Source organism: Pinus tabuliformis, chromosome 9, assembly GCF_031772625.1.
Source record: "Pinus tabuliformis cultivar Carrire ecotype Pingquan chromosome 9, CPIR1, whole genome shotgun sequence".
Lineage (NCBI taxonomy): Eukaryota > Viridiplantae > Streptophyta > Pinopsida > Pinales > Pinaceae > Pinus > Pinus tabuliformis.
Window position 1 is genome coordinate 646,046,817 of NC_142307.1, and position 26,173 is coordinate 646,072,989.

General features: G+C 38.6%; 1 protein-coding gene across 1 annotated transcript in view; it reads left to right on the forward strand.

The window, feature by feature from the left end:
* Nucleotides 1-26,173, forward strand: part of LOC149150296 (uncharacterized) — a 112,858-nt gene that overhangs the window by 69,978 nt on the left and 16,707 nt on the right. Inside the window, exons 2-3 of the mRNA XM_089440785.1 lie at nt 2,320-2,386; nt 3,837-3,885. Of these exons, the coding sequence (XP_089296911.1) occupies nt 2,320-2,386; nt 3,837-3,885 (116 nt within the window). The remainder of the gene's footprint in view (nt 1-2,319; nt 2,387-3,836; nt 3,886-26,173) is intronic.

A 26,173-nucleotide genomic window follows, 5' to 3' on the forward strand; every position in this document is an offset into this window, starting at 1 on the left:
AATTTTTTACATTACCATTAATTTTTTTTGGATATTTGAGAGTGGTTTCAACCTCAATGGATTTCATATGGAGAAATTAGAATTTTAGGTCCCACTGAAAATCCAACAGACTTAACAGTTTTCAGGATTTCAGGATTGGGGGGATTGCAGTGTTTCCATTGGATTCTATCATAGATGAGGGTATGTAACTAGCATTCAATCAAGAGCACATAGCACTCTATGTACCTCAATGTTGGTGTCATTGATTGTTGAACTCCTCTGTCATGACCCTAGTAACAATGTACCCATCACTCTAAACAAAATCTGGATTTGACATGTTAATATTTTTCTATCTTATTTTAATGCTTAGAGGGTGATCTTGTGCTGAGGATTATAATATAGGCAATGCTTTTAATGATATGTAGGTATTTGTTGTAGCATGATTTTTTTGGACTATACTATATATAGGGGCAATCTAGAGCCGCCTCTCTATTGATATATTTTCGGTTCAAAGATGGATTGCACTCAGCTATTTTGGTTGTATGAACCCTAGTTATATATATGAGAAAATTTGCATATTTGTGTATAATGGTTCTGATTCATATTGCACATAAATATTTATGTTTTTTTTGGTCAATCAGCTTTTTGGTCTTATTTCCGGTTCTTGGCTTTGGCATTGATTGATTCGATGGCCGGTCCATTTATGATAACATTGGTTCATTTCAATATTGCAAACATCGGTATTGGGATAAGATTGATAAGGGTCCAGAAAACCAAAAATTGTAGAAATTAGGAAAATATTGATAAAAATCAGCAAACATAGCAAAATTAAAAAAAAATACTAAAATTTAAAAAGTCAAAATAAGTCCAAAATTCACTTAAATGATGATTTTTTCACACTTTTTATGAGAAAAGTGTGATTTTCACCCTTGAAAATGTTGTCAATTTTTTTGGTCGATAAAATCGGCTAGGCCAAAAAATCACAATTTCGTTATAAAACTGGGATGTTTGCAACGCTGGTTCATTTTTCATTGTTCATATTCAGTTTTAAATTTTGAGTTTTGACTCTAGATATTGATGACCTCAAACCAAGTCTTTTTCTCGTCACTTTTTACTTTTTTGGATTTTCACTAATTACAATTTACTATTCCAGTCTTCAGACTTTAGCATCTTTTATTTTGCTTAGTACTAATCAGGTTCTAGAATAATGAATGACAGATTTAAATCAATGTAGATTCTAAAATGATGAATGATGAATTTAAATCAATCTATACAATGTTACTCTTTCTATTTCTTTGAATAATTTATGATGTATGAATCAATGTATTTCATCATTCAATTCGAATTCGAATCATGTTTATAATATATGTGTGTGTCTGTCAATTGGGATTATCTTGGGATGTTGGGCAGAATGGTTGTTATCTCCCTCACCTGGGTTCAATTTGCTGGGAATGACATGATGATGAGAAATATTGTTGTAATGACTATGCGTCTATGAATATTGTTGTATTGACCCTCACTCTCGCCCTTGGGCTAAGGGAGGATGATTTCCCTTGAAATACACACACACACACCACCCCCTGATGTCTCCCCATCCAATTCAGATGTAAAAGGTAAGCACTAGAATCTGTAAATTGATAAATGGACTAAACATTGTAGCCAAATGTGTCTGTGCCAGTAGGTTTGCTATCTACAATTGAGTGCATGTGAGATACAATCCTTTTATGTGTGCATGTACTGCTTCGACTTGGGAATATTTTAGAAATCTAACATTTTTTAGAAGCATTCTGTAACAAAGTTGCATAGTGGTCAAATCATAATCGTTGTCTTTCATCAGGTATATCTATGATACCCTGCATGGCCCTATTTGTATTATACCAGACTCTAAGCAGACAAGCCAGTGTAGACATAATCTTCCAGTTTGCTGTTCTGTTCCCAGCAATGCATAATTCTGAATAGACATTGAAACTGACTGTGTCCTGCGACATATAGTGCCTGGTGACCATTAGTGGCCCCATTTCCTTTCTGCATCTAGCCACTGATTGCATTATAATCATAATTACTAAATACTAACTTGAACTTAATTTTATATGCACGTTATGCTGGCTCAAAATGCCTGAGACTAACTTGTAGTGGATACATGTAAGCTCTATGTAAGCTCTTGTAGTGGATACATGTAAGCTCTATGTAAGCTCTATTTGCTTATTGACAATGTCAAGTTCTTTGATGAAATGCAAAGGAAAGTATTTAGGTTGGGACAGAAGGCAATGCATGAGAGGATTGTAGCAATATTTTATTTCTTACTATGGTTTATATTGATGGTTAGAGGGCTTTCTGCAGGTTACTGGAAGCTCTGTAGACCACATGAGATGCTACAATGATGTTGCAGGCCAAGTGCAAGAATCCGGTAAGCAGCTTCTGACCCTGGAGGCTTGAAGGTATTGCATTAATTGCAATGTATACACTTCACATGTATTCAAGATCACTTGCTAAGTGGCATGCCTATCTTTTCATGATGGTCTGGATTTATGTACAATTCAGATTGCCATCCTAACGCCCAATCCTGTATTCTAGATCAAATTTAAGGCTGTTTGATGCCACCGTGAAGGGTTTTTTTCATGTAATACATCTATTGCAATTTTTAGCAGTGCCATGTTAGGTATCTGAATTGGAGCTTTTCCCCTTATCACATATAGATATAGGATAACAAGTAACTTAGTAAGCTCATCCTAATGCCCAATCCTGTATTCTAGATCAAATTTAAGGGTCTTTGATGCCACCATGAAGGGTTTTCTTCATGTAACACATCGGTTGCAATTTCTAGCAGTGCCAAGTTAGGTATCTGACTTGGAGCTTTCTCCTTATCAAATATAGATATAGGACAAGAAGCAATAGAAGAAGTTTGGGAAACATCATACAAAATCTCTGAAATGTTCCATCCTGAAAACAAGCAGAGGTGTAAAGACATATTAATCCAGGATGCAGTGAACTGTCAAGGGAAGATCTATCCAGCACCTTGTTTTTGCATGACTGGACTTGCAGCAACCATTTGTTGTGGTTATTAGAGGGGAAAATCAAGGAAAGATATTGAAAACGTGAAATAAATCATCCTTGATCTTCTACTGGCATCCCTACACAGGAAAATATTGTGTAGACCAAGCATTAAGCCAATGAGGAGCAAAGTCAAACCAGCTAGAGCCTAGGATGGGTTAAACTAACCAGCGATATGGAAGAAACCTACTTTTGAGCTTCCTGTTCAATTAATCTTTTGAAGCTTTTCTTTTTCAGTACCTATCAGATCAATTATTACCCTATCTTAGTTGCTTTAGTGTGCAAAAGGCCAACTGAGCTTGCCATTTGGCCAATTTATGGTTGTTGGTTTGTGAGGTTTGTAATTTGAATTTACTTGATGTGGCTGTTCATCAGTCCTTATTTTGACCTAGAGCACTTCAATGGTAGGCATGCCTTGATGGCATCACACAGCTTGAAAGTTGACAGTAGAGGTTTACTCTTGAACATCTCTAACTAAGCACTAATCTTCCTCCGATGGTTCAACCGTAAAGATTTAAAGGACTGGTTCAGATATTTTCCATTATGCTGAAGGGAAGAATTTGTTCCGTATCTAACCTTAAAAAATATCAAAAGATAATGTGGATGGTTTCCTGGTTGGAACATATCTTAGTTTTACTTTATACACCTTTAACTGTGTTCTTTGACTAAAATATATGACATGTTTTCTATATTAGTTTAGTATGTTTTAACTAGAATATACGTTGTGAATTCCTTTTTGAAGCAATGTGGTTCCTGTGGTAACATGCATATGACTCATGTTCATCTTCTCTGTGACTACCTTACAGCACTTGATGCAGCATCGAAAGGGAACCGCTTCATTAATGCATGTATGAGGTGTCTCTCTCTTTCCCTCTCTCAGACACAGAAACACATGCTCACACAATTGTGCACATGCATGTTGACTTGTGGTCTGACTTATCTGTTCATGCTTAGACCACCATGTGGTAAAAGAAGGAATGGTTGTATCCAAATTGAAACATGCTTGTGTGTGTGGATTGAGAAGCTAGACGAGTTTCTAGTCCAGAAATACAACGTGTATTTCCTCTAGTTCTTCTAGCCATGTGTAGTATGTAAATGATTCTATATATTGCAAGTTGATGTTACAGGGAGTTGATTTCCAGCTCAGTATCAAGTTAGTATTTTAGGTGATAAAAAACTCTCGTGATCTTGTCAGTTTTGTATGCTTATTTTAAAAATGTGAGTGTCAAATAAACTTAATGAAAATATGGATGTTAGACGTTTACCCAATAGCATTTTGTGGATGTAATGATTTACTTCTAAAAAGTCCTCTGTATTTGTAGCTTAACAAGTATGACTTAAATACACTCTGTTCCTTGGGGGGAAAATACTCTTTTTGAAAAATTAAAATCATTATTCTAAAAGACTATTTACCTGAGGCCAATGTACACTTACAAAACAATATTGAGTCCCTTTTGCAGATTTCCCTGACTAAGAGGGAAAGAATTCAGAAGTACATAACATCTAAAACTGAAGAATGAAATGCAGGTCAATTCTTCCTTTGTCATGTTCAAATCTGCCTGACAACGTATGATCCAGACTAGACGGTTTTAACTTTTAAGGTGGCAGAACCTACATGGACAAACTTACATGGAAAATGTTTCAGGTCAATGTTATGAAATGGTTGATTATTTTTCTGTGAAGTTTAAAACTGATGAATCTACAAAGAATCCCCGTTCCACAGTCCCAGGACATCTCAGTTGATTTCTTTCTGTACAGCGTTATAGGTGTAGAACATCCAAACTTGATTGAAGACTGGACATGGAAACATGGCTGAGCACAGGTCTAATGTTATAGCTCAGTTATCTACCTCTGAAGTACAAGCACAAATAAATTATTTATAATCACTACAGTAGTTAGTCTGCAAGTGCATGCCTATTCAGTCAACAATGGGAATGTGATCACCAGGCCATGCATTTACTAGAGTCAATGGTATTGCACCAGTAGGGAAAGCTATATGGTTGGCTCAAACCATGCACTGGAAATATTCCTCCGGATATTAGCACCACATGGTCATCAGTCTTATCCCACACAACGAGATAGCTGGCATGTGATGTGACTCCACCGCAATCATCATATAGCTATTGGCACATGATGCCCTTGCACTTTTAGGGAAAGCTATATAGTCAGCTAAAGTCTTGCACTGGAAACATTCCTCCAAAGGTTAGCACCATATGGTCATCAGTCATCCTAGACTGATAGCATGCATGTGATGGGACTCCACCCTTGATTTTATAGTTATGGGTACATGATGTTGTAGCATAAACTTTGGGGCAAAACTAGTAAAATAGCACATAACTAATGAAAAAATGCATTTGTGATATTTAGAATTGCCATTGACAGTTTAGCTGAAGGGGAAAGAGGAAACATTAAGGTAAGAAGGCTGTTCCCTTTGAGGGGAAATTGACCAACATATAGGCAAACATGAAGGTGTACAAGCCTTGCTAAAAGGGGGGTAAAATAGGATCGACCAAAGTGTGTGGAAATGACCTAAAAACAAATACCATATGGGCTGACCAAAAGGCAAGTATGATGTCTTATTAGTATAAAATTTAAATATCCCTCAAAGACTCATCTTTTCAGAACCTATTAATTCAGTCTTATCCAATCTAGATGCCAATGTAGTTATTGCATATTACATCTTGGTTTCAAGTATGTGTTACCTCCTCACTTCAAGGGGTAACTAGAGGAGATTTCTCTTCAATATCCATATCACAGAGAATGGTCTCTGTTGCCTCAAAATCTAGCAGGCCTTGTGAGAGGCCTCACAAGGCAAGAGCCAGACCCTAATGCAACAATGAGGTGGATTGCCACAGTCACCTCAATGATCCTCCTCTTTCTCTTTAGTTGAATTTCACCACACAGTAGGCTTCCCGGTCTTCACCTAAAGAATATTATAAGTCAGTTGGCTCATGGTGATATATATGAAAGGCTAAGTAAGGTGTAGAGTGAGAATTTTTTGATTCTTTCATTGACTGTCTTTCTAAGGCTATCTTTATGCTTAGAACAATACTCCAGAATTTCATACTTTTGATAGAAGGCTTGGTGCCTTTCTTGCTAATAGATAAGCCTTGAACGCCTTGCAATACTAGAGCAATTCTTCCAAAAGAACTTATAATAATTTTAATAATGGCTATAGTATACATACCAGAGATGCAAATTTTGCACAAAAACTCTGAGAATTTGATGCAGATGGAAAACTATGTGATCTTTGGCCTTCGCTCCTGTGCCAATGATTGCAGCCTTCCTTGAGCTTCTTGACAAGCCCTTCGCTCCTTCAGAAATAACCTTCTTGTATCCTCGATATCAAAGGATGGATTTGCAGCCTAGATACAGAGAAAAGAGATGATAAGTATGCCCATAAATCTTCGATGTGCTTGGCAGAAGGTGCAGATAAGGAAGGGCTACTAGATTAGCCTTTAGGTTCTTATGAACAGGGCTTATAAACCCTTCAAACCAATTCGCTCCTGCACTGTATACTGTGACCTTGTCTCTGCAATTAGGGCTAGTATACGTGCCCAGAGTTTTTTTTCTAGTTGCCTCCATAAATTCGGTCTAGAATTATAGTCTTCCTTGAAAAGTGTTGAAGTCAAATTGATCTTCTTTCTGCCTGCTGTTCAAAGCCCTAGCTCTGATACCATGTTGAGAAATCTAGGGCATAATAGTTAGGGTAATTTTAAAGTTGATTTCTCTTTAAACCATGACATTTTGTTGTGATATTATTATAATCATTTAGTTCTGTTTTATCATCAAGACAAATGTCGATAAGAAGATCACAATACAAACACAAGAACACCAGATGTAGGCTGCTAGCCAGGGCCAAAACCTCTCATAGAGAGGAAAACCCACAAAAATATCTTCTTATAGAATTTCAATGAAGTCTTCCAAGACCTTGACCCAAGACCAAACTCCCAGGTGATGAGTCAGCCAAACCCAAATAGATCATTGCAAAACCAAACAGAGGAAACCCTAGGTTCTCCTCCAAAACTCGCACATGTGAATGATAGAGACAAAGACTTACTTCCTTATCAATTTCGCTGGCCTCCAAATAGCTTCGCTGGCTTTCACAGAAATTTTGTGCCTCTTCTAGGTGGATCAAACTTCACTTGGTTTAGAGATATTTCTTGTTGGATGTGTGTACAAAATGAGGTGAGTGAGTCTCCTTTTATAGCCTTCTACTTGAAGGAGGGCTGGCCGACTCATCACTTAGAGGATTCTAGACTCCACAAAATACAAAATTAATTCTCTTTTCTTGTTTCATGAGCCCTCCAAGGGCTAATACATCATGACCTTGACTCTTAGACTTGACAACAAGACCCCTAGAGCACTAAATGTGTGCTTTGACCTAGGACCACAACATGATTGGCAAGAAACCATTTCAATAAAATAATTTTTCTTTTCTTTTCTTTTGACAAGTACATCATTAATTACATAAAGTCATGACTCAAGAACAATTATGAAGACCGACACTAGTTACATTTCAACACTCCCTCTTAACTAGGGAGGTATTCATAATTGACCATAGGTACAAGGACAATACTTCCATTGAATTATTCTCATAAGAAGAGTCGAATTGGTAAGCCATCTTAAGCATCAACATTATGATCAATATACAACCAACATTGTCAACATAGCAAGGCCTTGACTAACACGCTCTATCTCTCAATAGATCAGAGTACAATGCTGGGAGGTTTTACGTGGGACACCACACTACCTCTTAAGGCACATACCCCATCCGGATGTTCACAAGGTATGTCCTTCTAGGACTATTCCTGTCTTGGATTTACACATCCTCAAGGAATTTCCTCTTCAAATACTCTTACCTATTGGATGCCCAACCTCATCCTCAAAGAGTATCGGTGACCAGACTACTTCCTATCTCGGATTCCAAATCCTCAAGGAGTATTTGTCTTAGATGCTTACCCAATCCTCCAGATGCCATTCTCTCCTCGTGGCCTTCACTTAGACTTACGGCTGTTAGTCCTGGTCTAGTGCATGACACATGAAGTAGAGAACTATATCTGTCACTCCCTCTCAACTAGGGAGGAGCTCCCTCTCAACTAGGGAGAAGTGTCAATCATCAGCTACTATGATAGTAGCTCTCAAGGATTTATGGTTATCATCACACATGCGAGCTTTTCTTTGAATCTTGCAGAGCCCAACATCAAAACTTCAAATGGAGCCATTCTTATTCATAACCTTTGTGTAGGGAATAGGCCATCTTCTACGTCACTTACCTTCAACAAATCATAGAGTTGAGCCAATAGTCATGTCATCCCTTTTCTTCCTCGGAAAGTGATCTTTTAGTTCACATTTGGTTATCCTTCATACAACTACCTCTTTCAAGTCATGCTCCTTTCAGGATCTTCCATCCAATCACATGAGTACTAGTTGTAGGTGACTTTCTACAACCCTCTTTTGGTAGCCTTGATTCAACTCAACCAGTGAGTTCAAAAATCAAAATGAACATCAAATTAAAGTTACCTCTTCATGATGGCCCTTTTTCATGAGCTAATCATCATCGAGCTTGAACATGACTCCCTCTTGAACATGATTATTAAATCATCTGCAACTTGTTATCATATCTGTCATCATGGTGTATATCAACTCCTCAGACCAATTGCCAATGCAGCAACCCAGTCATATCCTTCTTAAGGCAAATCTTCTTCATATAGCAGGATTGTGCAGAATCATGGTCTTCCTTCAATTTTCATTGGAGTCTCTAGTAGAACACATCTCAGCTAGTCATCTAGCCCTGCTCCTCATTTCCATAATGAGGTCCATCGTGCTACAACTAAATCAACAAGCCTCTTAAGAGGCCTGCTCCAAAAACATATAGAATGGATAACAATCATCATGGTCATTCTTCCAAGTTGAAGAAATCACTCCATGACATTACAAAGGAGGATCCAAAAATGATCCTTATTATCTGCTTGTAGCAAAAATCTTCATATCGGCTAGCTGACTGCTATATCAGGTTTATGTATTCTATCATACACTGGCACTAATTCTTTTCAGGCATTCACAGTCCCACGATTATACCATGAATCTCTCTTTATACATCAAAGTGCCCAAGGACCCAAGGGTCCTTATAGTTCCCTTATTCCATCATGCTTACCAAAATAAAGGATTTGGTCATCCTTCTTTCTTTACTTCCTGTACCTATAGCATTCATCAACAAGTACACCTAAGCGAAATATACAATAACAAAACATGATGTCTCGGTTGAACATTTTTGCCAAGAGCACACCCTTTACAAACTCATTCATGTTCTTCTTTTAATTCGGGTATACCTATAACCATTTGATTCAAGGATGGCAATATTTTGTAATGGAGATGGGGGTATCTTCTATGCCATAAGTCATAGGGATTGATGTCCAAGTGTACTACAGCTTGAGGAGGAGTTAGAAGTCTATACAACCCCCCCTCACGGATCCCAACAGTCCTTTCATTTTCTATACTATGTCCCTTTGCCCAAACAATTACTTTACCATTAATAAATGCTACCCTGTCTCCCTTATCTTCTAAACAAGAAATAAAAAGCAAATTCTTTTTCAAACTTGGAACATAGAGGATGTTGTTGAGATGAATGTTCCCACCAAATTCCAACTCTATGGAGGTAGATCCAATGCCTTTGACCGAATAGCTATTTTTCTCTTTGAGTTCAACTTTGTGAGAAGAGCTTCCTTTAGATAGGGTATTGAGATTGCCACATTCACCTATCATATGCCTTGAAGCTCCACTATCGATTACCCACGTGTTATCATCGTCAAATGAACCTATAAGTGCAGTGTAGAGACTTCCATCCTCGATTTCTATAGATAGTTTAGAGACGAAGTTGGTGATGTATCCTTTGATGGATTCAAAGAGACTCCTTAGTGTGAAAATTCCTATCCTCAAGGAACCCCTACTGCAGTAAAACTGAATTTACTTCTCGTACTTGATTTTAATATACATTATCAGGTTACTTTCTGAATACTGAAGTAAATTACTTCTGCAGCCTACAGTACTTTAAATTTGATTACATGAAACAAAAAAATGAGCAAAGAACAAGATACATAGGACACAATTTTTTTTGGACAAAATAGTCCCCGGAAAAACCCAATGTAGGAAAACCAGTGCAACATCTTTGAGGGTTTTCTATTATTAAGCAGTAGTTCTGAATACAACGCTGGTTGGCCTCTTGGCAGACCAATGACAGATAAATATAATGGCAGAAAACTGAGTGAGTTTACCTCACTTCACTCGACAGTTTTCGGTTGATCCGACATCAGAACTGGCTAGCCTCGGCTATCTCTGTGCTGGCCCTGCGTCAGCCTTATAGGCTCTGCGTCTACTTCTGCACTGTCTCTTCTGCCTCCTGGAACGTCTGCGTCAACCACTCCTAGCAGTTCTAGCAGTTCCCTGACAGTTTCCGGCTTTCTGCGTGAGGGCAGCATCACTTCTGTGCTGGCCCTTCTGGCTCTGCGTCAAGACTGTGTGGGCCCAAACTGGCCCAACGTCAATCCCTCTAGATGTTGCGCTAGAGCCACTAGTGGCTCTTCGCCTCTCTGCCCAATATTACGGAACCATCCTTGCCCCTCTACTGCAGAATAATCACTTAGTTCAAATTTCTCAGCTTCCTAGGCCCAAAAATCAAACTCTAGATCAATTCGTTCTCTCCGTGTGTATTTCTAAATGAACCCCAAGCCTCCTCCTTATACTTTTCTTGTTGAGACTTCAATGACCGAGATTAAGTCTCTAATCAACGACTAAGATTAAAACTTGACTTGATCCGCTTTTTAGAACATTCTCACCCATATTTTGATTAATACCCATTAATAATTTAATTTTCCTAAGTTTAGACTTAGGAACCCCATTAAAAATATTAATTATTTTAATAAAATACAGATCGGGTGGAATCACACCAAATGATTTCTGGGTTCTTTAGAACTCATGCGCCTTAGCCTCTCCAGCGATTTTCATGGCTACAGCACATCTGATGCTACCAAAAACTAACACTCCCTCTTAGCGAGGAATGTGCTCTAACAACGATGTCCAACTGCATGCTGCTCTGTCTGAAGCATCTCATTTCTGCATTGTTGCTGCCACCAACACTGTGCCGCTACTGCTACTATACTACTGCCCATGACATTGCCACTGCCACTGCTACATCTATACTACAACTCCCTCTGCATTTGCTGCTAACACTGCCACTGCTAGCTCTGCATTGCGTCATTTTCCAATTGCTGCTACTCAGCAACGGAAAAGCATCCAAAATTTCTGAACTTACTGTGTTTAGCATAATACCATGTGAATGTTGGAATTTGACTGCTACTCGTCTCTAACCCTCTGAATCTTCTGTGCTGTTGCTGACTTCTTTCATGTGCCACCTACACTGCTGCCAACCTTGCTCTGCACTGATCAGTCTCTGGTCTCAGGCTACTGCATCTGTCTCTCCAAACAACCCACTGCATCATTTGACACTAAGTTCATCTCGCTACTGCTGAATCTTGGGCTCCCTTAGCAAGGAATTGATCCAAGAGGTGGGTTCCTCAAGGATCTTGTCCACTTGTAGTCCTCCCAACTACAGTTCAATATCGTCCTATTTTCCTCCTCCCGGAGATGCGTGGACACTCATGGAAAACTCATCTTCGTCAATTTTTGCTGGAGTAGCCTTAGGATCATGTTTCTCATCCTTATCCTTTTGCTTCAAAGGACACTGGGATGCAAAGTGGCCCATCTCGCCACATCTGAAACATTTTACCTTCAAAATGTCCTTCCGCTTCTGCTTCTGCTGCCTCTTTGATGCTAGAGTTGTGTTCTCCTCCTCCTCCTTGGTCTTCGTGCCACTCCCATTGCTGCCTTTGAGGTTGACCTTAACCAGGTCCCTCTTTAATTCTTCTTGTTGAAGAGCTGCCCACATCTCCTCCAATGAAGGTAGTCTTTCTCTGCCCAATATACTTTGGACGAAGACTTGCCATTCATTCGAGACTCCATTCAGGGCTGTCCTTACCATCGCGGTAGACTGAGGAGTAGACCCCACTGCAGCAAGCTGGTCTCTCGTGTCCTGAAGACATTGAAGATAGGAGTTAACGCCTTCTACCTTCTGCATCAATGTCCGCTGCAACTTTTGTTCTAAGTACACTTTCCGCTGTTCGGAAGAACCTTCATACAATGAAGATAAAGCTTCCCACATTTCTCGGGCTATATCTTTGCCCTACAAGTGTGAGACCACATGATCTTGAACTCCATCGAGTATGAACCTCTTCGCCTTCCCCTGCTTGGCCTTGTACTTCTTCTGATCATTGTTAGTGGGAACAACCACAACACTCTTGATGTAGGCTTCGAGATCATACTCCTCTAGAACATCTAAGATTCTAGTCTTCCATATGAAATAGTTGGAAGCTTCTTCCAACCTGTCCTGATCTTTGAGCCCATGTGACGCCATCTCACCCAAACTGTCGAATTAACTCTAGTCACTGCTCAGCAATGATCTGTTGTCCGGCAAGTGAAGAATTCAGACTTTTGGCGAGAAAAGTCCTCTGAGGAGAAAATTCTCCTTCTATGTGTCTTTGCTCTTTTTCGATGGATTTCTGCCTCGACAGAAACTACACCCTTCAAGCACTGCACTGAGGCTCTGCGTCACTCCCTCTGCCTCTCTGCAAGCTCACGCACTGGAAATCGTACCTCTCTGTCGACTTTCTCAGAGAGATTTCCTCAGAATCTCTGCTTTCCCGGCAAGGAGGATTCAAATTACTGCCACATGCAGCTATTGGCCTCTCTGCTCAACGCTGGATCTACTCTGCCTGTTTCAAAATCAATGCTTTGATACCATGTGAAATTTCCTATCCTCAAGGAACCCCTATTGCAGTAAAACTGAATTTACTTCTCCTACTTGATTTTAATATACATTATCAAGTTATTTTCTGAATACTGAAGTAAATTACTTTTGCAGCCTACACTACTTTAAATTTGATTACATGAAACAGAACACTGAGCAAAGAACAAGATACATAGGACACAGTTATTTTTGGGCAAAATAGTCCCTGAAAAAACCCAATGCAGGAAAACCAATGCAGCAGCTTTGAGGTTTTCTATTATTAAGCAGTAGTTCTGAATACAATGCTGGTTGCCTTCCCGACAAACTAGTGACAGAGAAAAATATAACGACATAAAACTAAGTGAGTTTACCTCACTTCACCCGGTAGTTTTTGGCTGATCCGGCAGCAGAACTGGCTAACCCCGACTATCTCTGCGCTGGCCATGCGTCAATGTTATAGGCTCTGTGTCGACTTCTGCGTTGTCTCTTCTGCCTCCTGGAACTTTTGCGTCAACCTCTCCCCGCTGTTTCGGCAGTTCCCCGACAGTTTCCGGCTTTTTGCGTGAGGGCAACCTCACTTCTACGCTGGCCCTTCTAGCTCTGCGTCAAGATTGGGTGGGCCTAGACTGGCCCAACGTCAATCCCTCTAGATGCTGCGCTGCCTCCACTAGTGGCTTTCCACCTCTTTGCCTAGTATTCCCGAACTATCCCTGCTCCTTTGCTGCAAAATGATCACTTAGTTGAAATTTCTCAGCTTCCTAGCCCCAGAAATCGAACTCTAGATTAATTCGTTCTCTCCGTGTGTATTTCTAAATGAACCCCAAGCCTCCTTATACTTTTCTCGTTGAGACTTCAACGACCGAGATTAAGTCTTTAATCAACGACTAAGACTAAAACTTGATTTGATCCACTTTCTAGAACATTCTCACCCATATTTTGATTAATACCCATTAATATTTTAATTTTCCTAAGTTTAGACTTAGGAACCCCATTAAAAATATTAATTATTTTAATAAAATACAATCTGGGCGGAATCTCACCAAACGACTTCTGGGTTCTTTAGAACTCATGTGTCTTCGCCTCTCCACCAATTTTAATGGCTAGAGCACATCCGATGCTACCAAAAACTAACACTTAGAGCCTTGAGACCGACCTTCATGTACATTTCCATTGAAAGGAGAAAAGATAGTTGCTGCAAAGATGTCTTCAATCAAGAGTGCCAACAAACTGTGATCTTCAAGCTTCCTACCTTCACCTTAGCTTTGATACCATGTTGAGAAACCAAGTGCTATGTAGTTTAATGCTTGATTCCTCTTTCTTGATAATTACTTGTGAATATTAGCTATATTCTTATTACTTTTATTATCTCTTTCATCAAGCAATTATACAAATATTGAAAGCATAAAGATCACAAAGAGACAAAGAACACCAGAATTAGGCTCCAAGCCAGGGAAAAACCCCACAAGGGGGAAACCCCAACAGTCCTTCTCTTATAGAATTAGATCAAATGAGATATATCCAAGACCAAGACTGAACTGTCACAAAGATTCCAAGTCAACCCTCCAAGTTTCCTCCAACATGTCAAAGTCAACGAAAGTCAAACTTACTGAATCTAGTCAAAACACAAAAATTTCGGCCCTACAGTAGAAGTTGAATTTCGACCCTATAATTACCTCAAAAATGTCACAAAATTTCGCACATGTGAGCAGAAATAAGGTAGAAAACTTGATCTTTCTCTCTCCTTTTACTTCAACTTTCTTTCTTCTTGACCAGGTGGAGAAATAGATAGATGATGATATGATGATTGAATGGTTCTCGAAGATGTCGAGTTGACTCTTATATATAGCTGTCCAGGAGGGTCATGTTGTTGCTCAGATTGTACAGGCATAGTACGACAACAACCCTGGTGAAAATTTCATGTAATAAAAGTTAATAAAGGCAAAAATAATAACCACAGTTGATGGGACACTTATTGCAAGTTGAGTGTTGGGCAAAAGTCCCTCGTGAGTGTTCATTTGGTTTATTATGGCTAAGGAAATTGGCAAAGGAAATGACAAAGTCTTTGGAAAGACAAAACGACATTTTTGGCACATTTACTTATGAAAATAATGGAAATTAGGAGAAAAGGAAGGTGAAAGGTCACATATTGCATGTGAGGAGGAAAATGAAGGAAAATAATGGAAAATGAAGAAAATAGAGGCCTAATTGATAAAAAGGCTTATGAGGATCAATTTGTAACCTTTTGCCAGTTCAGTTTTGGAGCTTTCTCATTATTCTCTCTCTCTCTCTCACTCTTGGACACTTAGAGTTTTCCTAGAGCATTTTGGCATTGGATCGAGAAAGGCAAAGAAGGTAAGAGGAAGCAGAGATCAAACAAGGAAGAGTGGGATCAAGCAACTACAACAGTATTCTTTTCAAGTATCGATTTGCATGTGTATTTTCCTTGCTAGATTTGGCATTCATGGTATTGCATGTGGTTCTTTTGCTGTTATGGCATTGGTTTTGCCAGGTGTGACAGTGTTTTCAGCCTAGCCTTGCCACTTCCGGATAGCCATGGTGTGATGGGGTTCTCATGTTTTGGTTGAGTTGGATTGCCGGATGGATTCGATACTGACTGAGGTGGATCTCCGAATGATAGAGCATATGGCCTAGTGGTCCCTGAACCAGATTGTGGATCACGTAAAGCCACTGGCCTAGTTACCCCTGAGCTAGACTGTGGGTTGCGGTAAAGCTAGGATAGTGTTGCCTCGGTGGGCCTAGGAATCCTTGCCGGTGAATGGCAGGATATGTGGTAAAGCGAAGTGGTGGATTGCTCTCCGTTGGGCCTAGTAATCCCAGATTGGGATATGCGGCAAAGCCTGGAGAGTGGGTCTTGGTTTAGGGTCTAGTGATCCGGTGGGGCTTGTGGTAAAGCCTGATAGACTTGGAGATAGGAAAATTCCTGACAGTGTAGGTGGAGGATTTCGGTGGCATCCATGCTTATTTGGCCTAGTGATCAGGTGGAGATCATGGTAAAGCCTGTTATTACATGTTTATTGTGTTGGCCTAGTGATCCAGGATGGATTACGGTAAAGCCTAGTTTCTACTGATGAGGGTGAGGTGGTTTAGCTTCAGGATGCCCTGGTTGGTTCTTTTGGTTTGAGTCCCACATTTATGCTTGGAATATGGCACGAGGGTGAATGGCTGAAGAGGGATTTGGCTCAACCATTCTATGGTCAGGTGGAACGTGGTAGTCCCATCTCGGGTTTGGATTTTGCGTCAACAATATGAGGTTATTTCTCATTGTATTTCTGTGAGTATTATACTGGTTTATATGTGGATCATATGGCTATGATTTCATTGGTATTTTTGTTGCTATTATGTTGGTTATGTATGTGTTTTATGACAGTGGCTATGTATGGCTCTCATCATGTTTTTACTTGTAAATGAATGGAAAATGTATCTATGACCTAATAGATGATAATGCAACAAATGATATGAGGGAACAATGGTTCTTAGCGATTCTCAGATAAGTATGAGATCCCTATGCTTAAATATGTTATTTACACTTGTAGATTACATATTTGTGATATGTTTGATGAAATGCTTGTCATGGCTAGTAGGGGTCTAGTTAAGGGCTTGTTCAAGTATTTACTTTTGCATCATTGTTTCCCTGTTATCTTACTGTTATGAAGGTGTCATTCAATTTTGGGCAGTGACCTGGGCTCTGGGCCTGAAAAAGTGGCTCAAATCCCGAGGATGCTGGCACAACACTGAGCAAAATAGTCCTGGATGTTGGGATACCTGATTGTGAGAGCGTCCAGATCCTCCTAGAGGCTGGCAGGCCTATAACATGAGAGTGTCTAGAGGTCAAGAGGTCAAAACTTCAGTGGGACCCAGGGACTAGCTACCTGAGTGGTTGGGATGGTTCCTAGGAGTCTTGTAGCTGATGTTGAAGGTTTGTACATGGTGTTTCTGTTGATTCTGCTTCCTTAAGATCACATAGGAGGTTGAATCCAATCATAGTAGCCTCTCGTCACATGTTTAGCCCGGTTGGCCGATTACTTGGGTAGATGTGGGAGGAGGGTGTTACACGGGCGCTGTCACTATGATCCCCAACCTCTCTTTTCTAGCTGTCTCCCAACAACAAGCTATGGGGGGTAGTCCCTATGGAAGACAAAAATGAAGGACAAGTTGGCAACCAACGAGTCCGGGAGACATGATTGAATGACCTAGCCACTTGGTTTATTTAGCAAGCATTTAGTGATTAGATTGAATTCTTAATGAGACCAGTGCCTGATGGAGTCAACCCACCTTCCTCTATATCAATTAAGGACCAAGGGACCAGATGAACAACCACTGCTTCATGAATGCTTATCTATCCTAGATGAGATGCAATCCCTATGACTTAGGTGTGATGCAGGAATCTTGGTTGCTTTTAATTAGATGCCTAATCTAGATGTATCCTTCCTCTTAACTATTTTGAAGTTAGTCTCTAGAGTAGTTTGTGAGAAAGTGGCCAAGGGGAAGAAAACATAGGCTTGATTAACGATACCTCCCCTTAAGTACTAACCACCCGGTGCCTTCGGCACTGTAGAGACTATGGCTTTGACCACTGCAAGGTCACTGTGTTAACCACTAAAGAGGTGCTAAAGCTAAGCGAGAAAGGTGGTCCTATTTTCTATCAACCAAACTTATGCTTGGAGGTAAGTTATTAATTCAAAGCTAGTTCTAGAATGAGATGCAAGGTGAATGAGTGATTCTTGAGGCGAGATTGTTTAGTGTTCTTTTAAGTACTTAATTAAGATTGGATCTTGAGTTATGACAACAAGTGCTTAACAATGATATTTAAGGGACAATCTCAACCACATGAATATCTGCCAACTATACAAGTGCCAACAAGATATGAAAGATATCTAATTGCCCAATGATAACATGACAGATGCTCATAAAAATAAATCACCAATATGCTTAAGATAAAGCTATCGTCCATAAGAGATATTAACCAATAATGACAATGACGAGAGCGCTTATTATCAAGAACAATTAACCAAGGTTCATATGCCAACTACAAGAATGAAAATGGAAGATTGCTTAAGAGATTAATCCTTTAGATATAATTAGTACTTAATCAATGATAAATTATCACAATGCCAATTAGATGTTAAACACTTAGATCCTTAATACCAATATCCTTGGATTATCAAATTTGACAACATCTACTAGTTAACAAGGTATTAGATCTTAGATTTGTGATTTAAGTGCTTATGAGAGGGAACTACTTAGATCTCTAGAGATTAAAGAATTCACAAGAAAAACACAATGTCGGATCCAATAGTAGTAATGCTAGTAATCTTGTCACAACAAAGCATTAAACAATATCAAGAGTCTTATTGCACTTTACAAGCAAGAGAAAACTTTTTAGGACAACAGTAAACTTATCTTATGTAAGAAATACCAATTAAGTCCGAGCTTACCAATTACCTTCTCGCCAAGAGTAAGAGCATATATAGTTCGTTAATGAAAATGCTAACAGTGAATGCAAGATTGCAATGAATGGATGTAATCAACTAGCAATGAGATGTAAGATGCAGCCAATGGTCACAACAGTAAAAAGAAGCAACCCAATTAACAACAAAACAACTGCCCAAGATGCAAAGGATGCAAGCAGAGAATACTTAATGAAAATAAGATGTCTGCTAGCTATTTTTCGTACCACTGTTATGTTTATGGTTGGACCTTACAATGCTTGTATCAGACCTTTAAATTTAACCCACAACCACTAAAAAATGATGAAAATATGCCAAAAAGATTATAAGCAAGCCAATTTAAATGAAATATACTGCTTTTCTAACCCTTTTATGCCACTGTAGGCTTATGGTCGGACTAAAAACACTAGGACTCACCTAAGACTTTGTCAATAAATTCCACCCTAGCTTTGGGGTTAAGCTGGAGGGAAAAACTCTGCTGATTATCCATCTTTAGAAACACACATGATGCGGTGAGACGAAAAACCTCGTAGGATGAAATTTGTTGGCAAAATCATGGGCTTACATAGGTTGTTACAGAATTAAACGGTCGTACTAGCATCATTTACATTATAATTTGCAGAAATTGGGTTTACAATGACATGATAACTGGAAGGCTAATGGTTCTTAATTTTGAAAATTTTTGTACACCTGCTTCCTTGGACCTGTGACAAAATAGGTGCAACAGGTCAAATGGTGCCACATAGGCCGACTTGTCCGAGGGTCGACTTGGTCTTTGTGATGATTTTTGACTCAAAAATAAAATTCAAATTCTTTTCTTACAATAGTCCAAATGGGACTTGACTCAAATACATTTTCTTTTGACTCTTTTGACTCTATAAGCATGAACAACATGCTTTGACCAAAAATAAAATCTAATAATGAATAATATAATAAGTACAACAATGATATATATTTTTCATTACATTATCAAAACGACACTATTTACAATCTCAACACAACCAAATATCACTATTATCTATAATAGTGCCATTAAGAGCGGAGACAAAGAAATATTCCTTCCAGAGATCATTTGCAATCTTATCAAGTTTAGATTCCTTTGTCTTCTTTTGTTGTAGATGATGATCATCAACATCAGTTGTTGATGCTAACTGTTTTCCCTTCCTTTTCTTCTAAGGACACTAAAAGGCATAGTGACCCATTGTATGACATTGAAACCCCTGATCTTTGAAAGATCCTTCTTCTGTTGATCTAGAACTAGAGCTGGTCTTCTACCTGTATTGAACTTACCAAAGTTTCTTCCTCCTTTTCCTTTTCTTGCATGCACTGCAAGGGCTTGAGTTTCTTCATCTTGAGGTCTCTGCAAGCTATTCTTAGACAACAATCTGGCCTCCTCTTGGATACAATTAGTGCAATGCTAATCAAACTTCGGCAACTCAACTCATGCACAAATACCCTGTACAAATGGATCTCATGAAGAAGGAAATCCATTAAGTGTCACTGTAACAAGCTCAACATCATCAATGGTATCTCCAATGACTTTAAGTTGATATCTCTACTGTGAGACTATCATGAGATAAGTGGCAGCTGAATTTGATCTGGACATCATGATACTACGGAGCCGCTGCCTTAAGGCGAACTTTCTGCTAGTGTTTGTACTCTCGAACAATCCCACCAAAGCATCATACACTTCTTTAGTAGTCTTCAACTCAACAACATGTGGAATCAAATGGTCCTTAATGGAATCTATCAAAACACTCGTGGCCTTAGCTTCATTCTTCTTATGCTTTGCTTTCCCCTCAACTGCCTCTGGTTCGGGAACACTTTCCTTCATATAATCCTGAATATTATTTTTCCTCCAAGATAAGGAGTATCCTGGTCTTCCAACTTGTCTTCAACTCTTAGGTTGTGCACCATCTTGAAAATTATTTTCCTCCAAGATAAGGAGTATCCCGGTCTTCCAACCTATCTTCAACTCTTAGGTTGTGCACCATCTTGAAAAGAGATCAAAAGTCTACACAAGTTGTTGAATATAGGTTTCTTAGGCTGACTTCAATGGTTGCTCTCATTCCATGTTGAAATTCTATGGCAAGTGTTGTAGAATAATATTTTATGTCTGATAATAACATCCTAATTATTTTCAAACAATATTTTTATACCACTGCTACCATTGGATAATTATACTCAAAAATATCAATAGTTAATGCAATGGAAACAATAAAGATCATAGAAAGATAGCCATGCACAATAGACACAATAATTTTACTCTAGTAAACCCATCATAGGGAGAAAACCCATCAATCTTTTCTCGAGGAGAAATTGTCTTTCAAGAAGCTTTACAAATCAACAATTTGTCTAGAAATCATTGCCAATATAAAAGTAAAAAATACTAGCCAAACTTGGTCAAACAACATCAAGTCAACGTTGGTCAAACCAATCAAAATAGTGAAATCAATGTGGGTCCAATTGCACTTTGCGATCATATTTGCAGGTGCAACCTGTGGTTAGCTTGCAGTCAAACTCTCGCACATGCGGCCTGAAATCTGCGGTCAAACTTGGTCAAATCAAGGATCAAAGCAGTGGTATGGATTAGTGAATGCTGGTCAAACTCGACCTCTAAGTGCAGAGATGAAATGATGAAGAGAGAGAAAAGATAGACCCCAAAAATTAGATTTTTCCTTTTGCTTAGACTTGCTCTATCATGGTCTTCAAATGAGATGTCACAACTTCTTATTTATACATGTCCAAGGATGCGACAACCCAAGGGACATGTCCCTTCACTGGCTAGCTGACTTGACTTCCTCCTTGGTCGACTTGTCTTAATAAAATACATAAAAATGCATCTAGGGCCGAATTGAAGACCCCTTTAGTCATGCGAGAATTCCTACCGATGCTACACAAAAAATCAGTAGTTATTAATGCACATCCGCCAAAGTCTCATCCTTCTTAGGTACAATTATAATGGGTGACCCACATGGTGAGGTACTTGGTTGAATAACACCATGTTCCAGTAGCTATTGCAATTGCTTCTTCACCTCATTTGTCTCTATAACAAACTTCCTATACAACCTAATGTTTGGCAACTGAGTCTGACAACAATTGGATCTTGTGCTCAACTTCTCTCTTGGGTGGTATCCCTTTAGGCTCTTGGAGCACACCCATGTACACCTATAGCAACTCTTCTAGTTGTTGATTTTGTTTCTTAGTACACCCCTTTAGGGATGACTTAGCTCTCATGGACTCTTCTATAGATTGGTTTTCTCTTTACAACAACAAAACATATCTCTTGTGAAAATTGATCAACTTCTTCGCCTAGTTGGCACTTACCAACAAGATCTTTGACTTGCCCTTGTGCGCATACATATACATACAGCTACACATATATACATACATATAGGAGGGACTCCCAAATACAACTCCACATACATAAAGTGGAACTACATCCAACTCTACTTCATTAATTAAATTAGCGTTGATAACAAATTTGATTCTACAATGTTTGGTTCCCTTTATCTCTACTACTTGTTGACCCATCCCAATGTATATAGGCTAGGATGGTCATGAGTCTTCAATGCCAGTGTCTTGACTATATCTGCTACTGTGAGATTCGCCTGTGATCCTGAGACGAATAGAGCATCAAATTTCATCTTCCTGACCTTTATCTCTATGTGGAAGAGTCTAGTCATTTCCTTGCTAAAATCTACTCAGATTCACCCCCTTTTGTACAGATGCACAAACGATCTTCCTGTCCACTTCTAAGTTGCTTTCCACTTGATTGCTCGAACTAGTGGCCATGAGTAATTTTTCTTAGCATATTTCTTTCTGTTCTTTGGGTTGAGCTCTGGAAGCAACTTCTAGCACTTCTTCTCTGTATGACCATTAATGTTACAGTGGTTGTTGGGATCTTTGCATTGATGTGTTGTGGCTACTGTCTTTTTGTCTTTTCCCCCTTTCCACTTCTTTTTCCCCTCGAAAGCTTACCGATTCTCTTTTTGCTAGTTGACCCACTTGATTTTCATCTCTTCTAGCCTATATTCAGTAGGAACCATTCTTGTACACAAGCATAATCCATTTCTCTGGGTTTGAACAACATCACTTGCTTTCGCATATGACTATGTTAACCCCCCAGATGCTTGAGGACTAAGTTTGGGTTCTTTGGGGAGATACCCAACATTTTTGCCATCTTCGTAAATTTGGTGGTGTACTCTTGTACACTCTGCCTCTATCTCTGCCTGAAGTTATGCCGCCAAATCCATTGGTATTCTACATACCCAATACGATAGAACTAGTACTTTATGAGAGTTTTGAAATCCTCCCACCTAGTCACTAGAGGATCTCCCTCCAACCTCAGGGTTTTCGTGTGGCTTTCCCACCAAGTCAAGGCATGGCCCTCTAATTTTAGACGGACAAATGAATATTTTTGTTCTTCCTCTATATGATGAACACAAAAAATAGACCTCCAATTGTTGCAATCAATTATTTAAGTTCAAACTATCAATCTCAGGGTTTTAGTGTGGCTTTCCCACCAAGTTAAAGCACGGCCCTCTAATTTCAGACGAAGAAATGAATATTTTTGTTCTTCCTCTATAGGATAAACACTAAAATAGACCTCTAACTGTTGCAACCAGTTATTTAAGTTCAAACTATCAATCTCACCTTGATATGGCTTGATATCTGTTGAAGAATGTAATTAGGTTCGTTCTTCATAATTTGTACTTGAGTCAAAATAAAATATATTTGTGAAAAATAATTTATTATTATTACTTGTTAAAGCATGGGTTTCATGCTTGGGTCAATTGTCATAGGTCAAGCCTCCATTGTAGGCTTTAGGATTGAGTCAAAGTCTATCTTGTCATGTTGAAATCCTCCTCCATCAAAGTCTCCTTGCTATCAAAGGACTCATCATCAAGTCGGATTCCCTCAATAATCTCATGTTGGCCTAATACAGTGACACATCTCTTCATATGCTCATGTCGGCTCATTTCAATATGTATGAACTTTGCTCAACAATCACAGAAAGTAACTCGCAGAAATTTCAAAGATATGTTTTGGTACTACTTCAGAAGTTCGATGCTATTGTATGAGCTCAAGTTAATTACAAAGATGATCTCGCTAGATAGGTTTAGAAATCACAGTGGACAATTTCGGTGCTACCACAGTTTCGGTGCTATTATAGTGACCGCATTTCGGTGATATTATAGTGAATATATTTTAGTGCTACTACAATGAATATCTCGGTGTTATCATAGTGATGAAGTCTCGGTTCTTCAGTAACTCGGTGCTATCACAATAATAAAGTCTCGAAGCTAGTGCTATCACAATGATAAGGTTTTGATGCTAATGGATAAGCTTCAATGTTATCACAGTGGACAAATTTCAGTGCTATCTTAGTGAGTAAAATTCAGTGCTATCACACAAGAATGGTCCAGAGATCATTGCTATCTCTAGATACAAGTTCGGTGCCATTGCAAGGATCAAAGTGTGAAGAAGAATGACTGTTACAGGAGCAATAGAATTGAAGAATGACAAGGTTGACTTGATGGATGGAGGTAGTCTCGAGTCTAAGTTGTAAGGGTCTTGGTTGTCTCATCTTGAATCTACTGAAGGAATAATTTTGACCGGGTTTTCCCCTAGAGTGGGGTTTTGCCCTGGCAACGTGCCTACATCTTGTGTTCTCTTCTATTTGTTGCTTGGCATTAGTCTTGATGATAAGAAAAGATAATTCGAAAGAACAAATAATAATAATGAAAAACATCACAAGATAATGTCATAATAAGAGAAATCGTTTAACTGCCACACTTTGGATTTCTCAACATGGTATCAGAGCTATGGTCATGGTTAAAGGCAGTTTGAAAACCACTTATACATCTTTGAAGTATTCTCAGTGATGTCACAGTGATGAATTTCAGTACACTTTGGTGAGATAAGCTCAGATCAGTTTCAGAAAGAAGAATTCGTGGAAATACAGTGACAAGATCTCAAAAGTGTGGTGAGGACACTACAGGTGTTAGTTCAGTGTAAAAATCATAGTGAGACAGTTCAGAGAATGGGTGATCAAGCTCGGTGCAATATCAGTTATACAAGTTTAGTGCATCCTCAGAAAACAAGTTCAGTAGAAAGGTCGATATAATTCAGAAAGGAGTTTCGGTAAAATCAAGTGACAGACTACAAAGGAGTAAAATTTCGGATCAACTTCAAGTGATGAATTTGTGTGATCTCAGTGCGAAGTCACAGTCATAAAGGAAAACTATGTGATCCAAACTTCTAGTCTTAAAGCAAGTTACAATTTGAGAAGTATGTGATCCGAACTTTCTAAGTTGCTGCATAATAAGGTCCTAGTTATTTGAGATATATTTGAGTCTGCATAGAAAGAATCACAGGCCAAAGATACTATCACTCAAGGAGGAACCAACACCAATATGAAGAAGACAAGAATCCATCCCAAAAAGATGACAATAAGATGTGTTATGAGGTCTAAATTCAATCAACAAAAATAAGTCGTTTATGACAGCATAAGAAGTAGTCTATATGAAGTCCTGTAGAAACTATTTTCTTGCAAGCCTTCTCTACAACATTCAATAGTTTGAGAACAACTTCTAACTCAAGTAAGTATTGTGATTTCTATGCTTTAGTCATCTAACAATGTGTTTATAGTTTCCAAGGAGAGCATCAAGTCCTATGAAACATTGATCTCTCAATCAAAGAAGTTCAAGGTATGTAAACTCGAGGTACGAATATTTATAAGCTTTTATTATATCTAATCTTAGATGGTCCATATAATTCTAGTCTAGATAAAAGAACATACAAGAACCTTAATCCTTATCTTCTAGGATTTATAAAGTAATCTAGATGTCAAACAAAATAGAATAACTTGATTCCATCCTCCATTGTTACATAGAAAATCTAGATTAAGAAATTAAAATCATGTTCTCGGTATCACATGTTTTGCTTGGAAGTATTTATTTCAGGTATAAAAGATCATGACTTAAAGAGAACACTTCAAGAAATTCTTACAAGGTTTGTCAAGAAATATCTCTAGGTATGTCTTAGACTATACACCTTATAAAATTCTCTTAATATAAAAGTTACGTTCATTTTATTTTGAAATTTGCATTACATTACTAACATCGTTATGTCTAGCTGTCTTGAATCATAAAGATTATTGTTTAGGGTGATTCTTCTTTTGATAAATCTACCCTCATATTCTTGATTGATTTTATAGAACCCTAGACAGGCTCTCTGGAAAACCCTAACCTAAGGGTATGTTGACAATGAATGAAACCCTAACCTACATAGGGTTATTGATGAAGTCTAAAGAAAATTATGTTTGATATATTGTTGATGTCATGTTTGGGGTTTTGGTATGACCACAAAAACCCTAACTTGTTAGGGTTGAAATGATGTTTGAAATCCCGAACCTTTGAAGTCTTGGTAAAGTAGGGTTTGCTATGTTATGAATTGAAACCTTAGATCCTTAGGTTATAAGCAAAACCCTTGTTATGTATTTAAAGATCCTAGGAATGAAACCCTAGGTATGTGTCCATTGATTGAATCCCTAGCCCGGTCTAGGTCGGTATATGCCTTATGTATTAATGTTGTCTAACATATAATATGCTTATACATGATAATGAATTCCTAGATATGTGTGTTGGCCTAATTATTGATGGTAATAAGTCTTGGGGTTTAATCAAAGCCCTTGTCTGAGTTTGATATTCTAGGATGATGCTGTTTGGGAAATCTAGGATTTTGCAGCGAAACCGTACTAGTAGTTAAATTCTCTATTATATGTGATATGGAATCTATGAATCTATATAGTGATTGTTGAGATTGTGTA